This window comes from Solanum dulcamara, chromosome 12 (assembly GCF_947179165.1).
Source record: "Solanum dulcamara chromosome 12, daSolDulc1.2, whole genome shotgun sequence".
Taxonomy (NCBI): domain Eukaryota; kingdom Viridiplantae; phylum Streptophyta; class Magnoliopsida; order Solanales; family Solanaceae; genus Solanum; species Solanum dulcamara.
Window position 1 is genome coordinate 3,562,570 of NC_077248.1, and position 24,166 is coordinate 3,586,735.

The following is a 24,166-nucleotide window of genomic DNA, read 5'->3' on the forward strand; positions in this document are numbered from 1 at the left end:
GGGACTAAAGATATGGGCTTATTTTATTCTAACAATTGCAGTCATAATCTTGTTGGTTATGCTGATGCAGGATATCTATCTGATCCACACAAAACTCGATCTCAAATAGGCTACGTCTTCATATGTGGGGGTGCTTTCATATCTTGGAGATCTACAAAGCAGTCTATCGTAGCTACTTTATCAAATCATGTTGAAATAATAGCTATTCATGAAGCAAGCCGAGAATGTATGTGGTCGAGGTCCATGATACATCTCATTCGAGAAAAATGCGGTTTGAAATGTGACAAAGTAGCCACAATTAGGCGGAACCCATCGGTGGCCCCTCAAAGTTGTCACCAACTTTCACTTAGACACTTCAACTAAGATTTGCTCATTTTAGACATCTCAAGTAAGATTTTGATGTGTCATTTTGACACTTTTTTTACAATCACCCAAATATCTAAAGTGTGTGTAATACACTTGTCGCTGATGTGTCAAAGTGATCAATTAAATGAAGTTAATGACCACTTTTTTTCTAATCAAAAGTCATTATTTTAAAATTATTTTTGATATATCTATCATGTTTCTTCATTTAATTGGTCACTTTTACACATCAGCGTCAAGTGTATTACACACACTTTAGATATTTGGGTGATTGTAAAAAAAAATGTCAAAATGACACACCAGAACCTTACTTGAGGTGTCTAAAATGAACAAAGCTTAGTTGAGGTATCTAAGTGAAAGTTGATGCCAACTTTGAGGGGCCACCGATGGGTTAGGCCGCCACAATTATATATGAAGATAATGCAGCATGCATAGCACAACTAAAATGAGGATTAATAAGAGGAGATAGAACGAAACACATTTTGCCAAAACTTTCTACGCACATGAACTCCAGAAAAATGGTGATATCAACGTGCAACAGATTCGTTCGAGTGAAAATGTGACAGATTATTCACCAAGTCTCTACCAACTGTAACCTTTAAGAAGATTTTGCACAAGCTTGAAATGTGAAGATTCAAGTCTCTGAATTGATGTTCTTATCGGGGGGATTAATACGCGTTGTACTCTTATTCCCATACGAAGTTTTGTCCCACTGATTTTTTTTGGTAAGGTTTTCAATGAGGCAACAATCAATGCGTATTAGAATAACCATATATACTTGTTCTTTCACTAGAACTTTTATTTTACATGGGCATCACAGGGGAGTGTTGTGAACAATTTTATGAATGTTCATTATATTTTTTTCATGCCTATAAAAGGCATTTTAATTTAAATGGAATAAACACACAAAACTAAGGAATACAAAGTGTCCTTTCTAATTTCTCTCTCTATTATTTCTCCTTTTTCTTGTTTTTCTCTTGTGATACTAATTCGATTTTAGTATTTAATCTTTACTTTATAACAAACCAAATAATATGATAGTCGAGGTACAAAAATAACAAATAGTAACATAAATTGAAAGACAAAAAACTACAAAAGCAATACTATAACTACCAATATGAACAAATAACAATAAAACACACTGCTGCCTACTAACCTACTAAACTTCTTCTAATCGTTGAATGAAGTCCTTTTTTTAAAAATAAACATCATTAAATGGACGATTAAAATTCCCCCAAATTCTGAGGACTAAATCAAATTAATTCCAGATTAAATATTTCCATTTAGATTGTTATAGTATCTTCAGGGACCACATTGATATTCATATGAAACGCTAGGTACCAAAAGTACAATTCCACTTCTTTTCCTCTGTTTACATAACTGGCGGGAATTTGCACACAGCTAAAACTCCCTAAACCCTCTTCTCCCCCCAACTACGGGAACCACCATGAACACCGGCAACTCTAGGAAGCGATCGGCGGCGGCGGCAACGCCAAAGCCGTCACCTCAGCAGCAGCAGAAACATCACGCCGCTATGGAAGAAGAGGACCTAGACGAAGATGTTTTTCTCGAAGAGACATTGCTTCAGTATGAGGAAGATTCACAGGTCCTTCGTGAACTCGAAGAGAGCAATGCCATAAACGAGAGGCTTCAGAAGTGGAAACGTCCTCCCCTCTCTCAAGCTTACATCGCTCAGACACAAAGCATATGTAAGAAGATTGTAATTGAGAAACATTTTTTCTTAATTTTCGAATTCATGCCGTTTTTTTTGTTTCTTTTGGTTAATGTATAGTCTATTTCTGTTCTGGAAGCTCTTTTTTCGTGTTTCCCCTGATTTTTGACTTATTTGGTGAATTTGGATGAGGCTGTCTCAATTATGATGCTGAATGTTTAGGGTTTCTGAAGTTATTTCTTTGGTCTTAAGCTTTTCTTACAAAGGATTTCAAGTCAGCTGGTGCGGAGTAGCACTGCCCCGACTGCTCTTTTCAGCAATGTGTGCAGATTTTTGTTTGATTTAGAGCGCGTTTGGATTGACTTATAAGTTGCTTATAAGTTGTTTTCAGTTTTTTTGAGTGTTTTGCTGGTCAACTTAAAGCCATTTTATGCTTAAAATAAGCCCAAAAAAATAATTGGGTCTTTTTGGCTTAGCTTATTTAAAGCAGCTAACCCAACTTATTTTTTTTTAGCTTATAAGTTGTTTTTAGCTTATAAGCTGCTTAAAATAAGTTAAGCCAAATAGACGCTTAATTTGATGTTAGATCATGCATTTAATGTAATTATAATTCTTATTTTAAGAACTTCAGTATATATAACGACAACAACATACCCAATATAGTCTCGCAAGGTGGGGTATGGAGAGGGTAGAGTCTACACAGACCTTATCCCAACCTTGTAAGGGTAGGGAGACTGTTTCGATAAATGCTTTACTCAAGAAGAGATGAAAAGTAAGTAGTAATAACAACAAGATAATAAAATAAACATAATGGAAGAAACATACAGGAAATACTAGAGATTTAAGATAAAACAAATGTCAGAATGAAGCTAATACTCCTGGATGAAAAAGAAAATTTCTGGGCAACCTACTATCCCTCTATCTTGATACTCAACCTCCACACCCTCTTATCAAGAGTCTTGTCTTTGGTAAGTTGAAGTTGCAAATGTCCTGTCTAATCACCTCTCCTCAAGATTTCTTAGTCCTACCTCTCCCTCTCCTCATACCACCATAACCAACCTCTTACACCTCCTTACCGAGGCATCTATGTTTTTCCTCTGTATATGTCTGAACTATCTCAACCTCCCTTTCTACATCTTATCATGGTGGGGCCACACTCATGTTGTCCTGAATCCTTTTATTACTAATATTATCTCTCATGGTGTACCTATACATTCATCTCAGCATCCTCATATCTGCTACTTTCATCTTATTGACATGAACTTTCTTAATTGGCTAGCACTCTGCCCAAACAACATAGTTGTGTAACCATCACTCTGCAAAACTTATCTTTCAGTCTTAACGACACATGCTTATCACACAAATCACTAAATGCGAGCCTCCACTTCATCCATCCCACTTTGATACAATGTGTGACATCGTTAATCTCCCCATTGCCTTGGATTACTGACCCCAAGTACTTGAAACTCCCTCTCTTAGGGATGACTTCAGTATCAAGCCTTACGTCCTCGTCTACTTCATTAATCCCGTCACTGAATCCAAGTATTCCATCTTAGGTCCTGCTCAACTTAAAATCTTTAGACTCCAAGGTCTGGCTTCAAACTTCTAGCTTCATGTTAACGCTGCTTTGCATTTTAGTCAATCAATACTATGTCATTTGTAAATAACATGCACCATGGCACCTCCACTTGAATGTGACACGTCAGTGCGTCCATTGCCAAGACAAATAGAACTGGGCTAAGAGCGTATCCCTGGTGTAAACCCTTCATGACCGGAAAGTGCTTTGAGTTCCCTCCCACTGTCCTTACCTGAGTTTTGGTTCCACCGTATATGTTCTTAATCACTCTAATGTAAGCTACATGGACACCTCTCACCTCCAAACATCTTCATAGAACGTCGCTTAGTACTTCGTCGTATGCTTTTTCAACACCACCAAATGTAAGTCCCTATCTCTTTACATTGTATATAGTTTGACTTAAAAATAAATGAGTGAGCCTACACCTGTCTAAAAGCTACATCTGGGTTATGCTCTTTAACTCAGAGTTTTTGCAGTTGAGATTTAGTCCCTTTTATATACTTTTGATTTTTTAAAATAGTTAAGCTATAAGCTAGTCTAAGTGTATGTTCGGTAAGGAAAATGTTTTTTGAAAATTGTTTTCCAAGAAAATATGTGGGTTTCTTACTTGTGGAACTTGTTTTCTTACGTCCACTACGAAATTCGTTTTCTTCATTTTTAAGGAATTTGTTTTTCTCGGGAAAATATTTTCCATAATTTTTGACCAATATAACATGGAAAACAACAACAAAAATGATCCAGTGAAATTCCACAACGTGGGGTCTGGAGAGGGTAAAGTGTACGCAGACCTGACTCTTACCAAGGTAGGACGACTGTTTCCGAAAGACTCTCGGCTCAGTAAAATCAGATAAGAAAGAAGTCAGATAAGAATAAGGAGTTCAAAGCGATATGGAAAAGCAAGATAGAACAATCAAAGTACAGAAAGTAATGAAAGTAATAAATGATAATAGATATCAGACCACGGGAAATTATAGTGCACTAATACGCCTACTAATAAGAAAGAATAACGAGACTATGAACTAGCCTTCTACTCTAATGTGGGTCCTCCAGACCCTCCTATCTAAAGTCATGTCCTCGGTAAGTTGTAACTGCGCCATGTCCTGTCTAATCACCTCTCCCCAATATTTCTTCGGCCTACCCCTACTTCTTCTGAAAACATCCATGGCTAACCTCTCACACCTCCGCACTGGGGCATCTGTGTCTCTTCTCTTCACATGCCCAAACCATCTCAGTCGCATTTTCCACATCTTGTCTTCCATCGAGGCCACTCCTACCTTGTCCCGAATAGCCTCATTTCTAATTCTTTCACTCTTGGTATGCCCACACATCCATCTCAACATTCTCATTTCAACAACTTTCATCTTTTGAACGTGAGATACATATTGACATTAGTCTGACGCCATAAATAACTATAAACCAAAAATAGAAACCTGTTGATGCTCCCAAAATTTTGAAGCCTTCTCTTTACCAATCCAAAAGAAAACAAAAGTTTTGAAGTCTTCCCGTGTTCTTGGTATGATCAACAATTTTTTTATTTCCTGAGCTCAAATGGAATCTTATTAAGCAAGTTTGTATATTGTCACACTTGGTGGAGGACAATGTATGACTCAAGGAGAGGTCACATGCACGTCCCGTACTTATCTTTCAATCCCTACTTGGGTGTTTATTAATGAAGACTTTTGACTTATCCAAAAAAAAGGTTTGTATATTGAGTTGAGGGCAAAGATGTACATGTGGATCTGTATAATAATTCAATGAAAAATAAGAAGTTGGATTGTTAGGTAAAACAAAAATGTTTCAAAATAGATCAGTTATTTCAATAAGTTCTAACTATCATAATCGCATTCTGAAAGTTCTATTGAAATTTGGTGGTCCTTTCTCAGCGTTTCAGCAGCTGGAAATTGACTACATTATTGCAGAGAGCCATAAAGAATTGCTGCCTAATTCTTCTGGTCTGGCTGCCATTTTAAGAATCTTCGGGGTCACGAAGGAAGGTTTGTCAATGTTTAATTCATTCTTGCCATATGCATTTGCAATTCTCATTGTTGTGTCGTAGTTATGGTGCTATTGATCTGGAAAAGAAGATATGATTCTGGCATTTCAAGTACTATAATAGTCTCCTAGAGGTATAAATGCACGTCATGAAATGGGAGTAGTTGTTTTTTAATCTGTGAATTAGTTTTTTTTTTTTTAAAAAAATTAAAAACAATTAGAGCCTTCTGAGGGCTGCAAGCTTGTGAGGCAAGCTGATACCAAGCATAATTGGAACATAGATTTTCTCGAGTCTTGACTGTGTATAATATATTGGTACAAATATGAGTTAAAGTTGCATCTTAGTGGATTCTCTAGTTGTAGTAGTTTTCTTTTGTTTTTCTGTTTCTATTTGTTTAAAGAGGTTTTTGTGCCATTTTCTTTATAGAAGGAAATTATAGCTTCTTTTTTAGTATTTCTATGCTATCATATTACACTAGATATAAGAAATGAACATGAAAAGCTTAAGTGGAGATGGTACTTGGTAGGGTGAGGAGTGAGTTCAGAAGGAACACAATAGCTTGGAATCCATCATTAATGTATTTATTGAGGTTGACGTAGCTTGTCTTCCACTTACTAAGAAATGTCTGTTTATGTCCTGGTCAGGAAATAGCGTCTGTTGTCATGTACATGGATTTGAACCATACTTCTATATCAGCTGCCCTCCTGGAATGGGCCCTGACGATATCTCCCGTTTTCACCAAATTCTTGAGGTATGTTGACCTGCTTGTTTGCATAAGCGTGCTATGATTGAATTCTTCACCAGTTTGGTTTTTAATGGTCCATGCTGCAGTTGCTTATTATTCTTGTTGGTTGGTGTAGGGTAGGATGAGAGAGTCGAATAGGAACAGCAATGCCCCTAAGTTTGTCCGTCGCATCGAAGTAGTTCAGAAAAGAAGCATCATGTATTACCAGCAGCAGGCTTCTCAGTCTTTTCTCAAGATTGTAGTGGCATTGCCAACAATGGTTGCCAGTTGCCGCGGTATGTTTTCTGTTTCACTTATTCACTTATTCTGTATCTTTCTGATAAAGGTGCTTTTCTGATTTAGTCTTCTCTTTTGTGCTTGTGGCACACGCGCACACGTAGTAAAAGTTTTATTGATAGAAATATCAAGAGCTAAGACAGTGCTGGAAAGTAGATGTTTACTTATGTTGTTCAGTTGGGTAAATTGAACCGCTGTATTTAGCACTGAACAATTTCTTGACTTTGTTAGCTCTCTAGTACTAGTTTGAAGATTGTAAGGGAGTTAACAACTTTTGCTTTTGCTCTCTGTGAGCCCTTTTGTCTGTTCTGTAATTCTGCTTCTGCTTGATGCTTTCTACTGAAATGCCTTACTTCATCCAAAAAAAAAAAAAAGACAGTGCTGGAAAGTACAATAGGATATTCTCCCCAGTTGCAAAATATGATCAATTTTGTATCAAACTAGTAAACTCTATCATTGCATCCTATTACTACAGAACCTGGAAAGTTGGTAAGTCCATCAAAAAGATCTGGTCTTTGGTTCCTGCTTGTATTTTGTGGTGCTTATGGATTGGACAGAGAGGAAAAAAAGGTTTTTTGATGGCATCCCAACTCCCATTTCTTCTCTGAAGGCTAGATGTTTGACTAGTCTTCTTAGTTGGGTCAATCACTCCTCTGTAATTACTGTTGAATCCTTCCTAGAATTTATCAGCTCCATAGATCTATGTTGATAGTTGTGATAGCTTTGTTTTGCCTTCCTGGGAGCTGATAATCTCTTTGTAATGCTTGCAGCTTCTTGATGCTTTTTGTTAATGATATCTTTCTTATTTCATCAACAAAAAAAGAAAAAGATTACAACAGAAATTAACAGGCTAAGTCATTCATGTTTCAAACTGCAAACAGCTGCAGTTTAGATCTTGAAGTGCTGGTTCGTTTCCTTCCAAACCACCCAACACAGCTGAAAGGTTCTCCAACGCCCTCTGTTCATTTCTCATTTTATATCCAGTCCAGCTCTAATGAGTTCTTAGACTGTCCTTGGCATTACCCATTTTATCCCAAAAGTGTTTAAAAAAGTTTCTCAATTGAGAAGCTGTGTGGGCTTGTGGTATATTTAATATGGCATTTTGCTCGCCAGTCTTGCCTGCTCTTGCCATGATAACTTAGTGTATTACTTCTCATTGAGCCATAGTTTAAAATAATATACTTGCATCTATGCTTCTTGTGAAATTTCTCCTTAATCTTCTCACTTAAGTGCACTAGCTGAAATATGGAGAAGAATATGCTCGATAGAATTTGGGTTATGTTCTAAAACATAATTGGATGCACCAGAATTGCGATAAAATGTTCAACTTCTGATTGATTTTGTAGAATTGATTCTATTACCTATCCTTTTTCCTGCCTTTTCCGCTTGATTGAAATGTAAAATGTGGCAGGTATTCTCGATAGAGGTATTCAAATTGACGGGCTTGGTATGAAGACCTTTCTGACCTATGAAAGTAATGTTCTTTTTGCTCTTCGCTTCATGATTGATTGCAATATTGTTGGTGGCAACTGGATTGAAGTTCCGGTTGGGAAATACAAGAAAGCTGCGAGGAATCTCTCCTATTGTCAATTAGAGTTTGATTGTCTGTATCCTAATGCATGATGAATATATGACCAAAGGGTGCATTCTTTCTATCCATTAGGGATCATCATCCGTAACTTCCTTAACATTTTCTTTTAGCTATTCTGACTTGATCAGCCATTCTCCTGAAGGAGAATTTTCAAAGATGGCTCCATTTCGCATATTGAGTTTCGATATTGAATGTGCTGGTCGTAAAGGCCACTTTCCTGAGCCTACACATGATCCTGTTATTCAAGTTAGTCCCAGTTTATTCTACATATCTGGAAAATATATATCGTGTACTTTCCTGTTGCTGACAAAATTTTAACTTCATTCTAGGTGGCCAATCTGGTTACCTTGCAGGGACAGGATCAGCCATTAATTCGGAATGTGATGACCCTTAAGTCATGCTCACCTATAGTTGGGGTTGATGTTATGTCCTTTGACACAGAAAAAGAAGTATTGCGGGCTTGGAGGGTAATATTTCTGCATGCAATTTGTATTTTAATTGGATACAATTTCCACCTTTTAGCCGAGGGTCTTTCGGAAGCAACCTCTCTATCTCCACGAGGTAGTGGTAAGGTCTGTGTACACTATACCCTCCCCAAACCCCACTTAGTGGGATTTCACTGGGTATGTTGTTGTTCCACCTTTTTCTATTCTTTTGTGTGGTGGTGGTGGTGGTTGGAGGGGGGGGGGGGGAGGGATGGGGGTTTGTGGGATAGGCGAGCAGAGTTTTTGTATGCAGCAATTGATTCTTGCAATATGGCTTCATGTGATGACAGTTACCTTTTTAAATGGTTTCTTTTAGCATGAGAGTTTCACATTGCCCGTATTGTTTTCTGCTCCAGATTGTAATGCACATGCAGAAGAGTGAAGCAGGCTGAACAGACTTAATTTGGACAAGTTAGAAGTTAAAAATTATGGAAAAAGAAGTTAGAAATAAAAATGCAAATTAAACTTTCATGGGCTATTTACAGTTCCCTTACTTGACATATGAATCTTGGTTGATTGGTGCTAAGGAGTGGTGGGACTTCACATAGTTAATATGAACATAGGGTGTTTGGATATGCCATTTCAGTCTCTCATACATTAGTTTGCACGATTGCGTTAAACTATTCCAGAAAACAATTTTTTCTAAGAAAAAGATGTCTCTGATATTAGTAATACCAATGACCAATTTACGTTTTCTTTTGATTTACAGGACCTTATCCGGGAAGTGGACCCTGATATAATAATTGGATATAACATCTGCAACTTTGATTTGCCATATCTCATCCGGGTAATCATCTTCTTTTTTCCCTTTTTTGGTTGGTAAAAGGTATTGTATTCCGGGTAGCAAGCTTCTTATGTAGTTCCAACTTCCATGTTTAAATAATGGCTCCAAAACAATGAACTGAGAGCTAAAGTGATTTAAGATTTGTTGGGCAAGCTTAATGGTTGCTTAGTTAATGTAGTAGCCAAAAGTGTCTTTTCTTAATTATTAATTGGAGTAAGAGATGAGGAGTACAAAAGGTCTATAATGCGGAGCTCATATCTTAAATTTGGGTGTAGCTACACCCAAGGGTATAGCCCAGTGGTCAATGACGTGGAAAAGAACTTTGAGGTCTCAGGTTCAAATCCTAGCCGAGACAAAAACACTATGTGATTTGTTCCCATTTGTTCTAGCCTTGGTGGACAGAGTTACTTGGTGTGGATGGTGGGAGGTGACATGTATCCCGTGTAATTAGTCAAGGTGCGTGAAAGCTGGCTCAGGCACCATAGTTATTAAAAAATAAAAATAAATTGTGGTTTAGCTGTGAAGCTCATGGTTGAACTGAAGTGGAAAATAATGTTTCTTCCCATCCCAAAAGAGATTGGGAAAGGCTAGGTCAAGTTTTTTTTTTTATCATGTGTATTGTTGAACTACTTAAGACATTTTATCTTCATATCAGAGAGCGGAAGTCTTAGGGATGGCAGAATTTCCTGTGCTTGGACGCATCAGAAACAGCAGGGTTCGTGTAAAAGATGCAACCTTTTCTTCAAGGTCATATTATATCTTTTTGTTTGTTATCTTCTGTTTGTTTAGAAGCACTTTAGGTTTCTGTTTTATCTGTACAAAACGACATTCTTTTTCACTTGGTGTCTGTTGAGTATATTTGTATCCAACCATTGGCCTGTTCAATTTGCATTTATATTCCGTCCCTGTCTGTGATTTCTGAAATATGGCATTGTATACTAACCTTAAACGTGCTCCAATTAGCTGCTGCTTATCAGAACCTTTTTAATATTTCTACTTGTAATAGGTTAGTAAAATGGAGTAATTGGGATCTCCCATATTTTTCCTCCTAGAGCATTTTTCATCTCCAAAGGTGGACTTGCAGCACTTAATTCAAACATTTCCCAAAATTTCACACTACTGAAACTCAAATATCAGTCTTCAGCTAGTTGCTTGTGATCATAAAAGCAAATTTCCCCGAGGCTATGCTGAAACCAATTTATTCTTCATTTAATTGTTGTGATTGGGGCTGTCAAATGGACGGGGCAAAATGAGTTGAGTTAATAAAATTTCCAGCCCAATAGTTATTTGGGCTGAAATGAACTAAAAAGTGGGTCATAACCAACCCACCCAATTCTTAATAAGTTTTATCCTTGTTTGTTCGTTTATAGTTTTTTATCACCTAGTAAAACTATTTTTTCCTTTACTAGAGCTTTATATACGGATCAAATAGAAAATGTCCTTTTGAAAATATTTTGACAATTTCTCATGGGTTAATTTGGGCTATCAACTAACTTTTTTGATGGGCTGAGTTAATAAATGAGTTGGTCAACTTGGGCAAATCATGCTTTTCATGTGCTAATTTTGCCACTCCTATTTGTGATCGTCAAAATCTAAAATAAAATTTATCCCTAAGGGGGACAAATACATGCAATTGAGTTTTGCGTTTAGTGAAGCTGACTTTATCAAAAAAACTTGAGAAGTTGTGGACTGATATATGCGTTTTGTGTTGCAGACAGCATGGGACAAGGGAAAGTAAAGAAATAACAATAGAAGGGAGAGTTCAATTTGATTTATTTCAGGTTTTGTTCATTATGGCTGTATTGATAAGCTGTTCTAATTGCTGTTGAAAGAACTTTACTCAGGAAAACAGTTGAATGTCAATAAATCTGTTATTCTCTTGTTTCTCAGGCTGTGCAGAGGGATTATAAGCTGAGTTCTTACTCACTAAATTCTGTCTCAGCACATTTTCTTAATGAGCAGGTTTGATTTTGCTCTTCTATCTTTAGTTTCTTGTCGCATGCTCCTACATCTGCCCACAACCATGTGCCTTCTGCGAATTAATTTGTACATGATTTTGAGCGATGACCCTATATGCGCTCTTGTTTATGTTCAAACACTTCAATGCTCTTTATTTTTGCTTTATGCATACGGTATCTTAAACTCGCTGGTCCAATTAGTTGGAGTTGTGTGTAGGATCCACTCTAGTGGAAGCACCACCTACCAGGAGTTTCTTCATTTCTAGTGCTCTAACTAGTGACTTCTGATTAAAGTTGGAGGGATTCCGTTGATTCCACCTCTCTACTTGTTGATAACCAAGTTTGAGTGATTCCATTAGGGCCATTGCTCATGTATATTTAATTATGACATAAGTAGTCCTTGCGGTAATGCTATGTAGTTTCCTTGTGTACAAGGTTGGTTAGCTTGAAGGATTACATGTGTACTTATTATCTTTCTGTTTTTATTTTGGCATGTTAGTTGTGAAATTAATGGCTACAGCCGTGTTTGATCTACATAAGGGTGGCAAAATCAAACCCAACCCACCCAACCCAACCCGTTTAAGTTTGGGTTGGCTATTGACTGGCCCATTCATTAGCTCAACCCATTTCAACCTAACCCAACCCATTTCAACCCATTAAAAATTGGGTTGATATGTAACCTTAATTGGTTCATGAGACATCTTGTTAAAATATTTTTAAAAAACTTTTTTTTTCCAACTTGATATGTTATATATAGCCATAATAAAGAAAAAAATAATTTTATTAGGTACTAAAATAGTTTAAAAGAACAAATAAAATAATTAAGCTTAGTAAAAATTGGGTTGGGTTGGGTCTTGACCCATGTTATAACCCATTACCTAACCGTTTTGACCCAAACTAATTTGAGTTGGGTTGGGTCTTGACCAATTGTTGTCTTAACCCACTATGACCCGCCCAAACTTGACCCAACCCGCCCAATTGCCACCCCTAGATCTACATGAGTTAGAAAAGAAAAAGTCTCTGATTGCGACCTTGAATTCAGTAAAAGGACAGAGGAAACACTCAATTTTGTGCAAGAAACATGTGTAAAAAGTTGTGATTTATCTTTCTGCAAGTGCATTTACTAAAATCTGATCTTTTTCCTGTCACCACAGAACATATTTATGTGGAAAAGGGTAAATTCAACATGGTCTGGCTACCAGCTATCACATAACAACCACAAGTACCTTTGAACAAAGCATCTTAAATTTAATAGATTTTAAGTATTTCATATTTGCTTTAGTGTCTATTTGGTGCTGCCTAGATGCAATGGAAGCATGACCAGTTGGAGAGAGAAGATTCCAGTGAGCAAGAAGGAGTTGGGGAACTTGCCCCTATTTGTGTCTTGTGTTGATATGGAGACAAACAAATGGAAGAGCTCTTTTAGGAATAAAAAAGTGAGCCAGGAATCAAAGATCCAATGAGGAGATCCTATTCAGTCAAATTGTTGTTTAGAGTGGCCATGAAAAGCAACATGGAAGCGCACATAGCATCTAAGAAGTCTACATTTTCATTTATTGCCCATCGTGCACCCTCTAGCTCCAGTGGAACAACAACATACTCATTGTAATCCCTCAAGTGGTGTCTGGGAGGGTATTGTTACACATACCTTACTCCTATCTTGGGAGGTAGAGAAGTTGTTTCCTATACTCTTGGATCAAGAAAAAATATAACAAAGCACTCCGGGAAAATGAAATAACTGAAGTGAAGAAGCCACAACAAAATACTAAAGATAGCATGAAAAAATATTTTGGAAAAAAAGAAGAAGAATATTGACAACAAAATAATACTATAATCAAAGTACAAGCAATAACAGATAGTAATAGAAATCGAAGAACAAGAAACTACAAGAGTACTGCTACAACTACTAGTATACAATGATAAGTGAGACAACACGCAACTACCTACTAACCTTTTACTCTAATTTGCGTCCTCCATAGCCTCTTATTTAAGGTGATGTCCTTGGTAAGTTGAAGTTGTGTTATGTCCAGTTTAATCATCTCTCCCTAATACTTCTTCGGTCTACCATTACCTTTTCTGAAACAATTCAGAGCCAACCTCTCACACCTCTGCATCGGGGTATCTGTGCATCTCCTCTTCACATGTCCGAACCATCAAGGCCACTCCCTCCTTGACCCAGATATCTTCATTTCTAATCTTATACTCCGCATGAGAGACTTGCTCGTTCAAGGGGTCATTTGGGCCCACACATCCATCTCAATATCCTCATTTCCGCAACTTTAATCTTCTGAACATAAGAATTCTTGACTGACTAACACTCTGTCCCATACAACATAGTCGGTCATTTCTAGCTCCAATGCATTCTTTTAATAAGTTCTCTGCAATGGTGCACGATTATTCTTATTCTGTAATTTTTTTGTGAAGTTTAATGTCAGATCTTTATCCGGTGGGGCAGAAAGGAAGACATTTTAATCATGTTGTTTGACCTTTATTATTAACATATCATTGGATTCGGTTCTATCTGAAAATTGTGATGGAGGGTCTTTTATACCTTTGTTTTCCTTTATGTTCTTTTATGCCCATAATCTGTTCATTTGTCTTGTTTCCCCATCTTTATTCCTATTGAATATACTTGTCTTGTTTGGAGCAAGTATTTATTTTCTAATACTACTGCTATGCCTGCAGAAAGAGGATGTCCATCATTCAATTATATCAGATCTTCAAAATGGGAACTCAGAAACTAGGAGGCGACTTGCTGTATATTGTCTAAAGGTATATAGTTCCGTTCTTGTTGAAGGATATTATTGAATTGAATTGAATTGTGTGCTGAGTATTGCTTATTTCATAGAACATTTAGTCCTTTAAGATTTTTTTATGGATTTAGACATGCATACAATTTTCTTTAGATAGGTGATATACGTAAAATTCTGCTCCAAGAATATTTAGTTTTAAGTTCTGCTCCACTCAAAAGATATTTGCATGTAAAGAAACCAAATATAGTGGTCAATAAAGATAGAACTATTGTTTGATTTTGATTATGCCAAACAGTGATACACCTCTGTCATCCTTTTCCAATATAGTTGAACGTAATGATCGTTTTATGTAGATAATGAGCAATGGGTAGTTTTGGCCAATGGCTTATAAAATGTAGTGATTGGAATTCTAGATGAGTTCGGATGGAAATTAATTTGCTGATGTGAATATTCAGTCTCACTTAACAAGAAAACTGAATGCTTTAGTTCCATTACAGGATGCTTATCTCCCACAACGGCTTTTGGATAAATTAATGTTCATTTATAATTATGTGGAGATGGCTCGAGTCACTGGCGTACCTATATCTTTTCTTCTCTCAAGAGGGCAAAGCATTAAGGTTAGTCCTAAACTTGCTTCATTTCCTCTAGTGGAAAATTAAGTAAGGTCTCATTTGTTTGCACTTAATGAAGGTTTTAATCTTAATTATTCAAATCTCCTCTTATCTTCAGGTGCTTTCTCAACTTTTAAGGAAGGCGAAGCAAAGGGATCTTGTCATACCAAATGCAAAACAGGCTGGATCTGAACAAGGAACGTTTGAGGGTGCAACGGTAAGAAAATAAGTAACATTCATCATATAGCTGGATATTTTACCTTGTAAAGAAAAGTTAGCATGTGCCAAGCTCCTGTTGTGCCAAGCTTTATATTTGGTATATTACTCTTGTTAAACATATGTTTGGAGGATTAGTTGAGGTGTGGTCGAGTTGGCCCCGGACACCACGATTATCAAAAAAGAACATGGATGTTTGGAGGATATCAAATCTTAATATCATACACCTTTTATTTCCTTTGATGTTGATTTCTTAGGTTAAAGGTACTAACTGTATGTCTTGACTCGTGTATTTTTTCCTGTCAAAATATCTGGACACAGGTTTTGGAAGCCCGGGCTGGTTTCTATGAGAAGCCAATTGCAACGTTGGATTTTGCATCTCTATATCCATCAATCATGATGGCATATAATTTATGTTACTGCACGCTGGTAAGTGTTCTTTTTTGAGTCTTGACCATGATATTTCTTTTTTACCCTGAGTGTTCAATTGATGTTGCTGAAACCTTAGAATTAAGTGCTGAGCGTTAAGATCTTCATGTTCCTGCTTCCAATTCTAAGTTTTGATTTTCTTCCCTCATGTCTAGGTAACTCCTGAAGAGGTTCGCAAACTGAGCCTCCCTCCAGAGTGTGTCAACAAGACCCCTTCTGGTGAAACGTTTGTCAAGTCAACTTTACAGAAGGTAAAATATAACTGTTGGTTGGTTTTATTCCAGTATTTATGTTCTTGTTTCGATTATGATAATTTAATTGTTTTTTTTTCTAGGGAATACTTCCGGAAATTCTTGAAGAACTATTGGCTGCTCGTAAAAGAGCAAAAGCAGATTTAAAGGTGTTCACTAAATTTTTCTTCGTCTACGTTTTTCTACTATCTGTTGCTTCATTTTTCTTTGTATCTTGATATTTTGTTGTTATTTTTTTTCTTAGAACCCTTCTTTGAATAACTTCCCTTTTGAACCGAGGGTCACCCCACATAGGTTAGGGTAAGGTTTGCGTGCATCTTACCTTCCCCAAACCCTACTTGTGGGATTATACTGGGTATGTTGTTGGTGTTCAGTCTTTGTAATTTTTTCCATCTAATGTGTGAAAGAATTTTCATTCTCGATTTATTGGGAGCGGTTCCTGATCCAGTTTGCTTTGGGTTTAATCAAGGACATCAATCCTCCACATTTAAGGTAATATGCAGTCGGCATATGCATATATCTCAGATGTTTTACTTCTATGGGAAAGCGACAAGAAATAAGAGAGATAAATAAGCATAGAGAATCCGAAATCTGTTGTTTTTTTTGTTAAATCAGGATACTTGATTGTTGATTGTGATGTAGGACTTTTAGCTTTTTACTTGAGATTTCCTTTTGTCTGTATATAGGAGAAGGTACACTCAATACTGCCTCCTTTCACTAGATTTAATGGCTCTAAAAATTTGCTTTTTAAGGAAGTGATAAAAGGAATTCTTACTGTTTTCATTTGTCAGTGTTACACTACTGCAACCAAGCACTTGGTGTATATTTTCACATATTCACATCCTAGCACTGAGCATCTTATTTCCACAACACCAGTATTAGATGCTATTGAAAAATGCAGAATGCATGCCTAGTCTTTTTTCTTCTTATTTCTTACCGTTAAAATGAATAATGTGAAAAATTTTCTACAGAAGTTTGATTGTCATGAAAACTTTAAAGTGGCTCTGGGTCCTCTTGAACCTGATATGTTATGGCAAGATTGTAAGATCCATAACTACTTGCAAGGAGCTTTTGAGGGACACAATGCAATTTCATGCTATATAGATTCTTTTTATCCTTATGCCTTTCATTTGAATAGATGTGCATATGCATTAAATTATTAAACTAAAATGTTCCCCTAATGTTATGTCATATTTGTCAATATTTGATGCAATATGATGTGTAGCTTGATTCTACCATACAAAAGTTCCATTTTACCAATCTTTCTAAACTTCGGTTCTTTATATTGTTGTTTGATCCATGAGAATTCTCAATTTCCCACCGCCATGGCTCCATATCCAGCTTCTGTCAACTGCATTTTGTTTCTTGCTTTTTTGATGCATCAAATTACTATAAAGAATACAGTATCTTGAAGTGAACCGCATATCAAAAGCCCGATATTTTTACTCGAGTATTAGTCTACTCGCTATCTTTTGCATATCTAACAGATGGTGAGTAGATAAATATTTGAGTTATCCTCTGAAATTTGAATTATGACAGTATATTTTGGGTTTCAGGAAGCAATAGATCCTCGAGTCAAAGCTGTCTTAGATGGCCGTCAGCTAGCTTTGAAGGTAATTCTTGTGTTATTAGTGACCATCCAGCTTTGTAACTGTGTTCTTTCACTTTTTCTTAGCAGATATATGAATTTGGTTCTCTGTGTTATAGGTACTACAATGACATTAGGACTATAAAGAATTTAGTCAGGTCAATAAATACTGATGTCTTCTGGTTTTCAGATCAGTGCAAATTCAGTATATGGGTTTACTGGAGCTACTGTTGGTCAATTACCATGTTTAGAAATATCTTCAAGTGTTACTAGCTATGGTAATGCAATTTTACTTGTAATTCTGTTACATGACACTGAACTATTGAAAATTTGTTGTATAGAAAGCCAATTCAACTACTTGTTTTCTGAACATGCTTGTTCTTCCTAGGTCGACAGATGATTGAGCACACAAAAAAGCTTGTGGAAGACAAGTTTACAGTACTTGGGGGCTATGAACACAATGCTGAGGTACATTATCTGAAGTTATCATACATGTTATAGAATTCCAATCAATATCTTATGGGTCATCACTAGATTATTAACTTTATCAAAAAATTGTTCCTCTAATTGTGATTATTTTGTGATGTCAGGTTATATATGGAGATACAGATTCCGTGATGGTGCAGTTTGGTGTGCCTGCAGTAGAAGAGGCTATGAAATTGGGCAGAGAAGCTGCTGATTACATTAGCGGGACATTTATCAAAGTGCGTCCTAACCTTCAGTAGATTTAATTGTATCTAAACACCTTTTTTTTTAAAATCAGTAGCAACTGAACACTTTTTCAGATAGATAACTTCAGTGCAATTTCTTGTTCTTCTTTGACTATCATTTTCTCTTGAAACAAGTCTGAGCCTGCTTACATGCCACAAGTACAGTTATCCATGGAGTATTTATATGCTCTAATCAGTTGGTCAGTTATTACTATTTGATGATGCCCACTAGGTGGTTTTGGTCTTTCATGGATATATCATATTTGTGATTAGGGTATATATCATGAAGAGGAAGAAGTGAAAAAGCATCAGAAACTAGAAAACTTTCTGTGCTCGATCAGTTCTAACTTCTTCTTGATAAGTAGTATTGATATACTTATTCAACTTGATGCAATTTTGTAAATTTATCATGGTTTATGGTATTCTAGTGAGGAAACTTGTTAACTTGTGAGATCCTTGCTAATAAATAGAATCCTAAAATGTTTAAATATTGAGATGTGTTCTCAGCAGTGTGCTGATATTATTTTTTTTATCTCTTCTACCATTTTTTTTCATTTTCCCCTTCTGCTGGTGGTGGCATATTTGATTTTCAGCCAATAAGACTAGAATTTGAGAAGATTTATTACCCATATTTGCTGATTAGCAAGAAGAGATATGCTGGCCTTTTATGGACAAATCCGGACAAACATGACAAAATGGATGCTAAAGGTGAGCTCTGTCGAGGTCTAGCCTTTTCATCTTCAGCATATTCTCTCACCCTTCAATGCCAACCTTTATTTTTTTTTCATGTTATTATCCTTGAAAAATTATTAAATCAAATGCGTTACCTCAAATTTAATTATTATTCTTACTTTATTCAAATTAATTCATTTCCTAGGTGCATATTGTGTTGATAAATTGTTACGGTTTTACCATTTTTCACCAGGGATTGAAACTGTTCGGAGGGATAATTGTCTCTTAGTCAAGAACCTTGTAACCGAGTGTCTTTATAAAATACTAGTAGACAGAGATATTCCTAGTGCTGTTCAATATGTCAAGAATACTATCTCAGATCTTCTTCTGAACCGCATGGATCTGTCTCTTTTGGTTATTACTAAGGTAAGAATACTCTTAAATCAGGCAAACCTGGGGCGTTTGCTTCTTGCACTTGTTTGAATATTTTGGAATTGTTAGTTTATGCGATTAGCATTTTCTAACTTCTGAAGGTTAATAGGGTCTGACGAAAACTGGAGATGATTATGAAGTAAAGGCAGCACATGTTGAACTTGCAGAGCGAATGCGCAAGGTTAGTTAAACTCAATTTGTTTGTATATATTTTAAAAAGATTAGTGGATTCCTTCAAGAGGGTTCAGTTACTTGTGTCCCTCTGTGAAGATTGATGTGTGGCATCTTGCAGACAAGTATTTGCTGCTTGAAATTTGTGCGACTTAAGTTGTTAAGTTTCCCATTTAAATTATGTTCCCATTATGTATTGAATTTGTTCCTTATTTCTGATGGCGAGGCTGCTGTCATCCAAAATTTTGATGGTTTTAATACTCAATTACTCTAGATAAGGCTAGACTAGATATCACTATATGTAAGTTATCTTGTTGTCAGTATCTCAACTTTTCTGTAGTTCTGCGCTGGTTTTTGTGCCAAGGATTCCAGTATTCCTCAAATTTGTTGTTAACCATATATACTAGCAGCCAACTGATCTAGTATCTATCATGCTGTGCATGAGTAATTTAACCAAATTCTCCAGCCTTAGTTATATGACTTATACTGGTCAGTGGTCACTTAGGCATGAGGAAGGAGTAGTTCTGATGTATATCTCCAAGAGTTTCAGAAGTTATTTCAGTTCTGTTCCTTAGTCTTCCTTGTGATTTAGTGAGCATCAACCTCTAACATAATCGGGTAATTCCAGCCTCAGCAGTTCTATATCCTTTAGACTTCTATGATCAATAATAAAGTTAGTTTTTCAACTTTTGTGCCTTTCTGCAATTCGTGCAAACCTAACCTTGTGCATATTTCTACCTTTTTTTTCTTATGAACTCTGCCTACAAGGTTATCCTAATTTTTGGTGTAAACAGACTTTGGGGGTGGAGGGATCTGGTAGAGTTAATTGTCAATGTGTAAGTTTTTTCTTAAGAACAGGATACTCCTATACTTTTGTTTGTAAAGTTCACAGCTCCATAGCTTTTTGGCTCTGAGCTTTACTGTTTATACAATGTTACCTTTCTCAAAAAAAGAAGAAAGGTTATCCTACTTTAGGAGACAAATCAGATATATAAATATTGTAATATTATCGTGTAGCAAAAAAACTTTGGCTTATTCTACTTGCTCTTCTACACTATTTAAAATGTGTTGGAAGATTAATAGCTCCATTTGCTTGTGTTACCTTATGAGCTATGTTAGAGCATGTGCTTGTCCTTCACTGGTTTTGAGTTGGGTGTTCAGACTCCTTTACATAGTATTCAAGTCAGACTTGTAAGCCTGGTTTCACAATTGTTTCTCATTAATATAATTGCGAAGAAATGAACGTTGCGGTTAGCTCAATCCCAAAAGTTAGCTCATGAGGGGAGGATTCTGAAGGCCATATAAGGAGACCACAACCTTATAGCTCACGAGGGGAGAATTTTCAAGACCATATAAAGAGGACTACAACCCTTATAACTCATGAGGAGAGGAGTTCCTGACTATTAGAAGGTTCATTGTACTCGGAAGGAAATAGAAAAGTGCACCCTCAAGGGTGTGGCCTAGTGGTCAATGAAGTGGATTGACAATCATGAGGTATCAGGTTCAAATCCCAGTGGAGGCAAAAGCCCTATTCTTACCTCTGTCCAAGCCTTATTGGACAGAGTTACCAGGTACCTGGTGCAATTAGTCAAAGAGTGTGCAAACTGGACCAGACCTCACTCTTTATCGAAAAGAAAAAAAGAAAAAGAGAAGCAGGTTTAGTAGAATATATAGTTCCACAAGGTTGATCAGAATACAAAGTTACTTCAAGGCTCATATCTATCCTTTTGTTTGGTTGGCTTGCTTTTCTTTTCCCTCTCGTCCATTCTTTCCTGTAATGGTTTCATGTGATTTTATAAAATATATTTTGTTCAACCCAAAAACAAAAGAACGAAAAAGGAACAGGTTGACTAAAAGACATTCATTTTAAGGTATATTTTATATAGTGTCGATGTTTTGCTTGCTCTCCTGTAACAGTGTATTCAAGTGGTAGATTGAGTTGCCCATTTAAATATTGCGGAACTTGCAGAAACCACATTTCTGAGATTCTTATGGTTTTAGTGCACCATAAAAAATGAAATTGATGAAACCCTTTCTTTTGATCGACAGCGAGATGCTGCTACAGCACCTAGTATTGGTGATAGAGTACCTTACGTCATCATTAAAGCTGCAAAAGGTGCCAAGGTAATCGTCCAACTGATTTAGTATGTGATTATAATCTCCACATTTTGTGTGCTTGTGTCAAATCATGGTTATATTATGACAAGCAGGCATATGAAAAGTCAGAGGACCCTATATACGTGTTAGATAACAACATACCTATAGATCCTCAATACTATCTTGAAAATCAAATTAGTAAGGTCAGCATGGCTCGATTTTTCCTTTTAATTAACATGCTCATTCTAACTGCTTTTAACGGAAGTGTTTTATATCAGCCACTTCTGAGGATTTTTGAGCCAATACTGAAGAATGCAAGTAAAGAGCTTCTTCATGGAGATCACACAAGATCCATCTCAGTTCCGACCCCTTCAAACAGTGGTATTATGAGATTTGCAAAGAAGCAGCTCACTTGCATTGGATGCAAAATACCACTCAGGTGCTCTGTTGTCTATCTTGTCCCTATTAGTTTTACAAAATAAGATTCTGTTTCATTTCTTAGGAGAATCACTCCTTCCTCTCAACATTCTCCCTGACTTGTGAGTTACTGACATAGGATTTGTACTCCCAACCTTTGCTAGGAGCACTGCCTGATAATGTACCTTCTCCAAGCTGTATATTCAGTTGCTAATTTTAAGTTCCTATTGAAATCGTAAGTCATCTTGGAAGAGCCAGGATAGCAAGTGTAGGAGCTATAGTTGAATTTCATGCTTTGTCACTGACATGAATAATAAGTGGGAATGTTGAGACACAAATGACTACCTTGGAGTTTGGCAGCGGTTATTATGTTTCAAAATGGATATGATGGCATTTTCTATAAAGGATTGTTGTTGATTGGCCTTTTACCGGTGTTTACTTCGCCTCAAAATCAATGTGAACCTGGTTTATGAAATATGATCATTTGTCCCAATTTACTCCTTTTTGTATTTCTTGGGCAAAAAAGGTTAAGGTGAAGTGGACCTAGGAGATCATAGCAGTGTGAAGCCTCCCACAAGATTTCTACAATTTTGCTTCTCTCTCTCTCTGTTGGCGTGTGTGTGTGTGTGTGTGTGTCTCTCTCTCTCTCTCTCTATTCGACGAGAGCTGAGTTGATGTATTGCTTGCTTCTTTCTTGGAAGAAGCTATAGTAAAGGTCACAGAACAGCTTATTAACTTCTTTGCTCCTTCATCCAGTGGCTCTGATCGAACAATTTGCAATCACTGCAAAGGAAGAGAGGCCGAACTTTATTGCAGATCCGTGGCTAATGGTATGCTAGGAATTCATCTCATGCCCTTTTGTAATCTCCGTTTTAATTTCATAAGAAGGGGAGGATGTGGCATTTCTATTCAGATGATGTTTCTAGGGAAGGACAGAGAGCTATGAACTCCTTGAACATTGCTTGCTAACTGTTTATAACTGTATTAAATGCAGTGGCTGAACTAGAGAATCTTTTTGGGAAGCTATGGACACAATGCCAAGAATGCCAAGGCTCTCTCCATCAGGATGTCCTATGCACTAGGTTTAAGTTGCTTTCTACTTTTACTGTTAGATGTGTGGCTATTGCTAGGTATTCCTCTCATTGCCTCTCTCCATCTTCATTATTCTAAATGATCCTGATTTTGACCAGTCGAGATTGCCCAATCTTTTATCGGAGGAAGAAGGCTCAGAAAGACATGGCTGAAGCTAAAACTCAATTAGATCGTTGGAACTTTTAAATTTCAATGCCGGAAGTCTTCATTGCTGCAAGTCCAACCTTGTCATTTTGCCACGCATCATAATTCTCTTATCTCTGGCGTGGAAGCAGCAGAAAGTTTGGAAATGAACTGAATTACTGAGACTACTATGTACTATGAAGAGGTAGCACAAGTGCCTTCGAGAAGATGCCGCGATTGTTCATGAGGTAGCAACGTGAGGCTTTTCAAATCCAAGAACCTCTAATATCACGAAAATTGTCTGCCTCGGTGAGTTTAAATTTCAAATTGTTTTGCTAGATGGGGTTTGGAGGAACTTTTGTAGCTTCTAGCTATTGGAGTAACTGTTTAGTGTAAACTCTTGCTGATTTAGAGGTGTTCATGAATTAGATGACTATGGCGAGATTTGAGATGTAAGATATCGTTCTCTGTACAGGCGTGTCTGGAGGAATGTAAGGTTGAGTTCCCTTTTACTTGTACCAGTGGAATGCAACGACTAATTAAGCTAGCATTTGGTCATATATTTTGGATCAGATTTTGATAATGTCTTTAAATATCTATTTGGCCATGAAATTTGATTAGATTTTGAAAATTTGTCTTAAAAATATTTTGAAGTTCCCAAAAATTGACTCAGACCCAGTGAAGTCTCCATAAATGGGATGACTTCCATTCATAATTTTCAATTTTTTTTCTAAATAAAATGCTTCAAGTTTCAAAAACTCAATTTTTAAAGTTTTAATTACAAAATCTTGGTCAAATGTTAAAATTCTTGGCAAAGTAGAGCATGTAATGCAAGACAAATTCTTGGCAGTAGCGTATATCTGTAGGTTTATTTCCTATTATTTCTAGCATAAAAGTAAATTGACTCATAGTTTATATTTGTTTTATTCAGGTGAGATTGTAAAATGGTAGTCAAATACTTCATACTTGGTAGTTGGTATGATTAATTTATAAAAGAAACAACTAAAAAGCTACCAAATATGATACGTATTAATTAAACCAAGTTTTAATACATGAATTCCTAATGAGCAATCAAACAACCTCTTAATACTTATGCAATCATGTTGACAAAATGAGAACGTCCGGAAATAAATATTATGGGAAAATATTCTTCACCGTCAT

The 24,166-nt window shown here is 36.5% G+C and overlaps 1 protein-coding gene across 2 annotated transcripts; it reads left to right on the top strand.

The window, feature by feature from the left end:
• Positions 1 to 1,748: 1,748 nt before the first annotated feature.
• On the top strand, positions 1,749 to 23,565 carry LOC129876257 (DNA polymerase delta catalytic subunit). Of its 2 annotated transcripts, XM_055951633.1 has the most exons (30): positions 1,749 to 2,072; positions 5,495 to 5,605; positions 6,249 to 6,355; positions 6,465 to 6,624; positions 8,037 to 8,232; positions 8,327 to 8,462; positions 8,546 to 8,683; positions 9,411 to 9,488; positions 10,141 to 10,232; positions 11,200 to 11,266; positions 11,376 to 11,447; positions 14,129 to 14,215; positions 14,694 to 14,813; positions 14,926 to 15,024; positions 15,345 to 15,452; positions 15,608 to 15,703; positions 15,787 to 15,852; positions 17,260 to 17,316; positions 17,482 to 17,569; positions 17,680 to 17,759; positions 17,882 to 17,995; positions 18,595 to 18,709; positions 18,927 to 19,099; positions 19,215 to 19,286; positions 21,326 to 21,400; positions 21,487 to 21,576; positions 21,652 to 21,812; positions 22,547 to 22,620; positions 22,785 to 22,872; positions 22,981 to 23,565. In XM_055951633.1, the coding sequence occupies exons 1-30, from the start codon at positions 1,811 to 1,813 to the stop codon at positions 23,066 to 23,068; spliced, it is 3,270 nt and encodes a 1,089-aa protein (XP_055807608.1). In that variant the 5' UTR covers positions 1,749 to 1,810; the 3' UTR covers positions 23,069 to 23,565. The 2 variants fall into 2 exon arrangements, with proteins under 2 accessions (XP_055807608.1, XP_055807609.1); XM_055951634.1 differs by lacking the exon at positions 21,487 to 21,576.
• The last annotated feature ends 601 nt before the right edge of the window (positions 23,566 to 24,166 follow it).

What these genes read in the sequence shown, in the direction of transcription:
- LOC129876257 (XM_055951633.1), top strand. Translation starts at nt 1,811, where the DNA reads ATGAACACCGGCAACTCTAGGAAGCGATCGGCGGCGGCGGCAACGCCA. An exon ending in TTGAAAATCAAATTAGTAAG is followed by an intron (nt 21,577 to 21,651) that starts GTCAGCATGGCT and finishes GTTTTATATCAG; the next exon opens with CCACTTCTGAGGATTTTTGA. An exon ending in GGATGCAAAATACCACTCAG is followed by an intron (nt 21,813 to 22,546) that starts GTGCTCTGTTGT and finishes TCCTTCATCCAG; the next exon opens with TGGCTCTGATCGAACAATTT.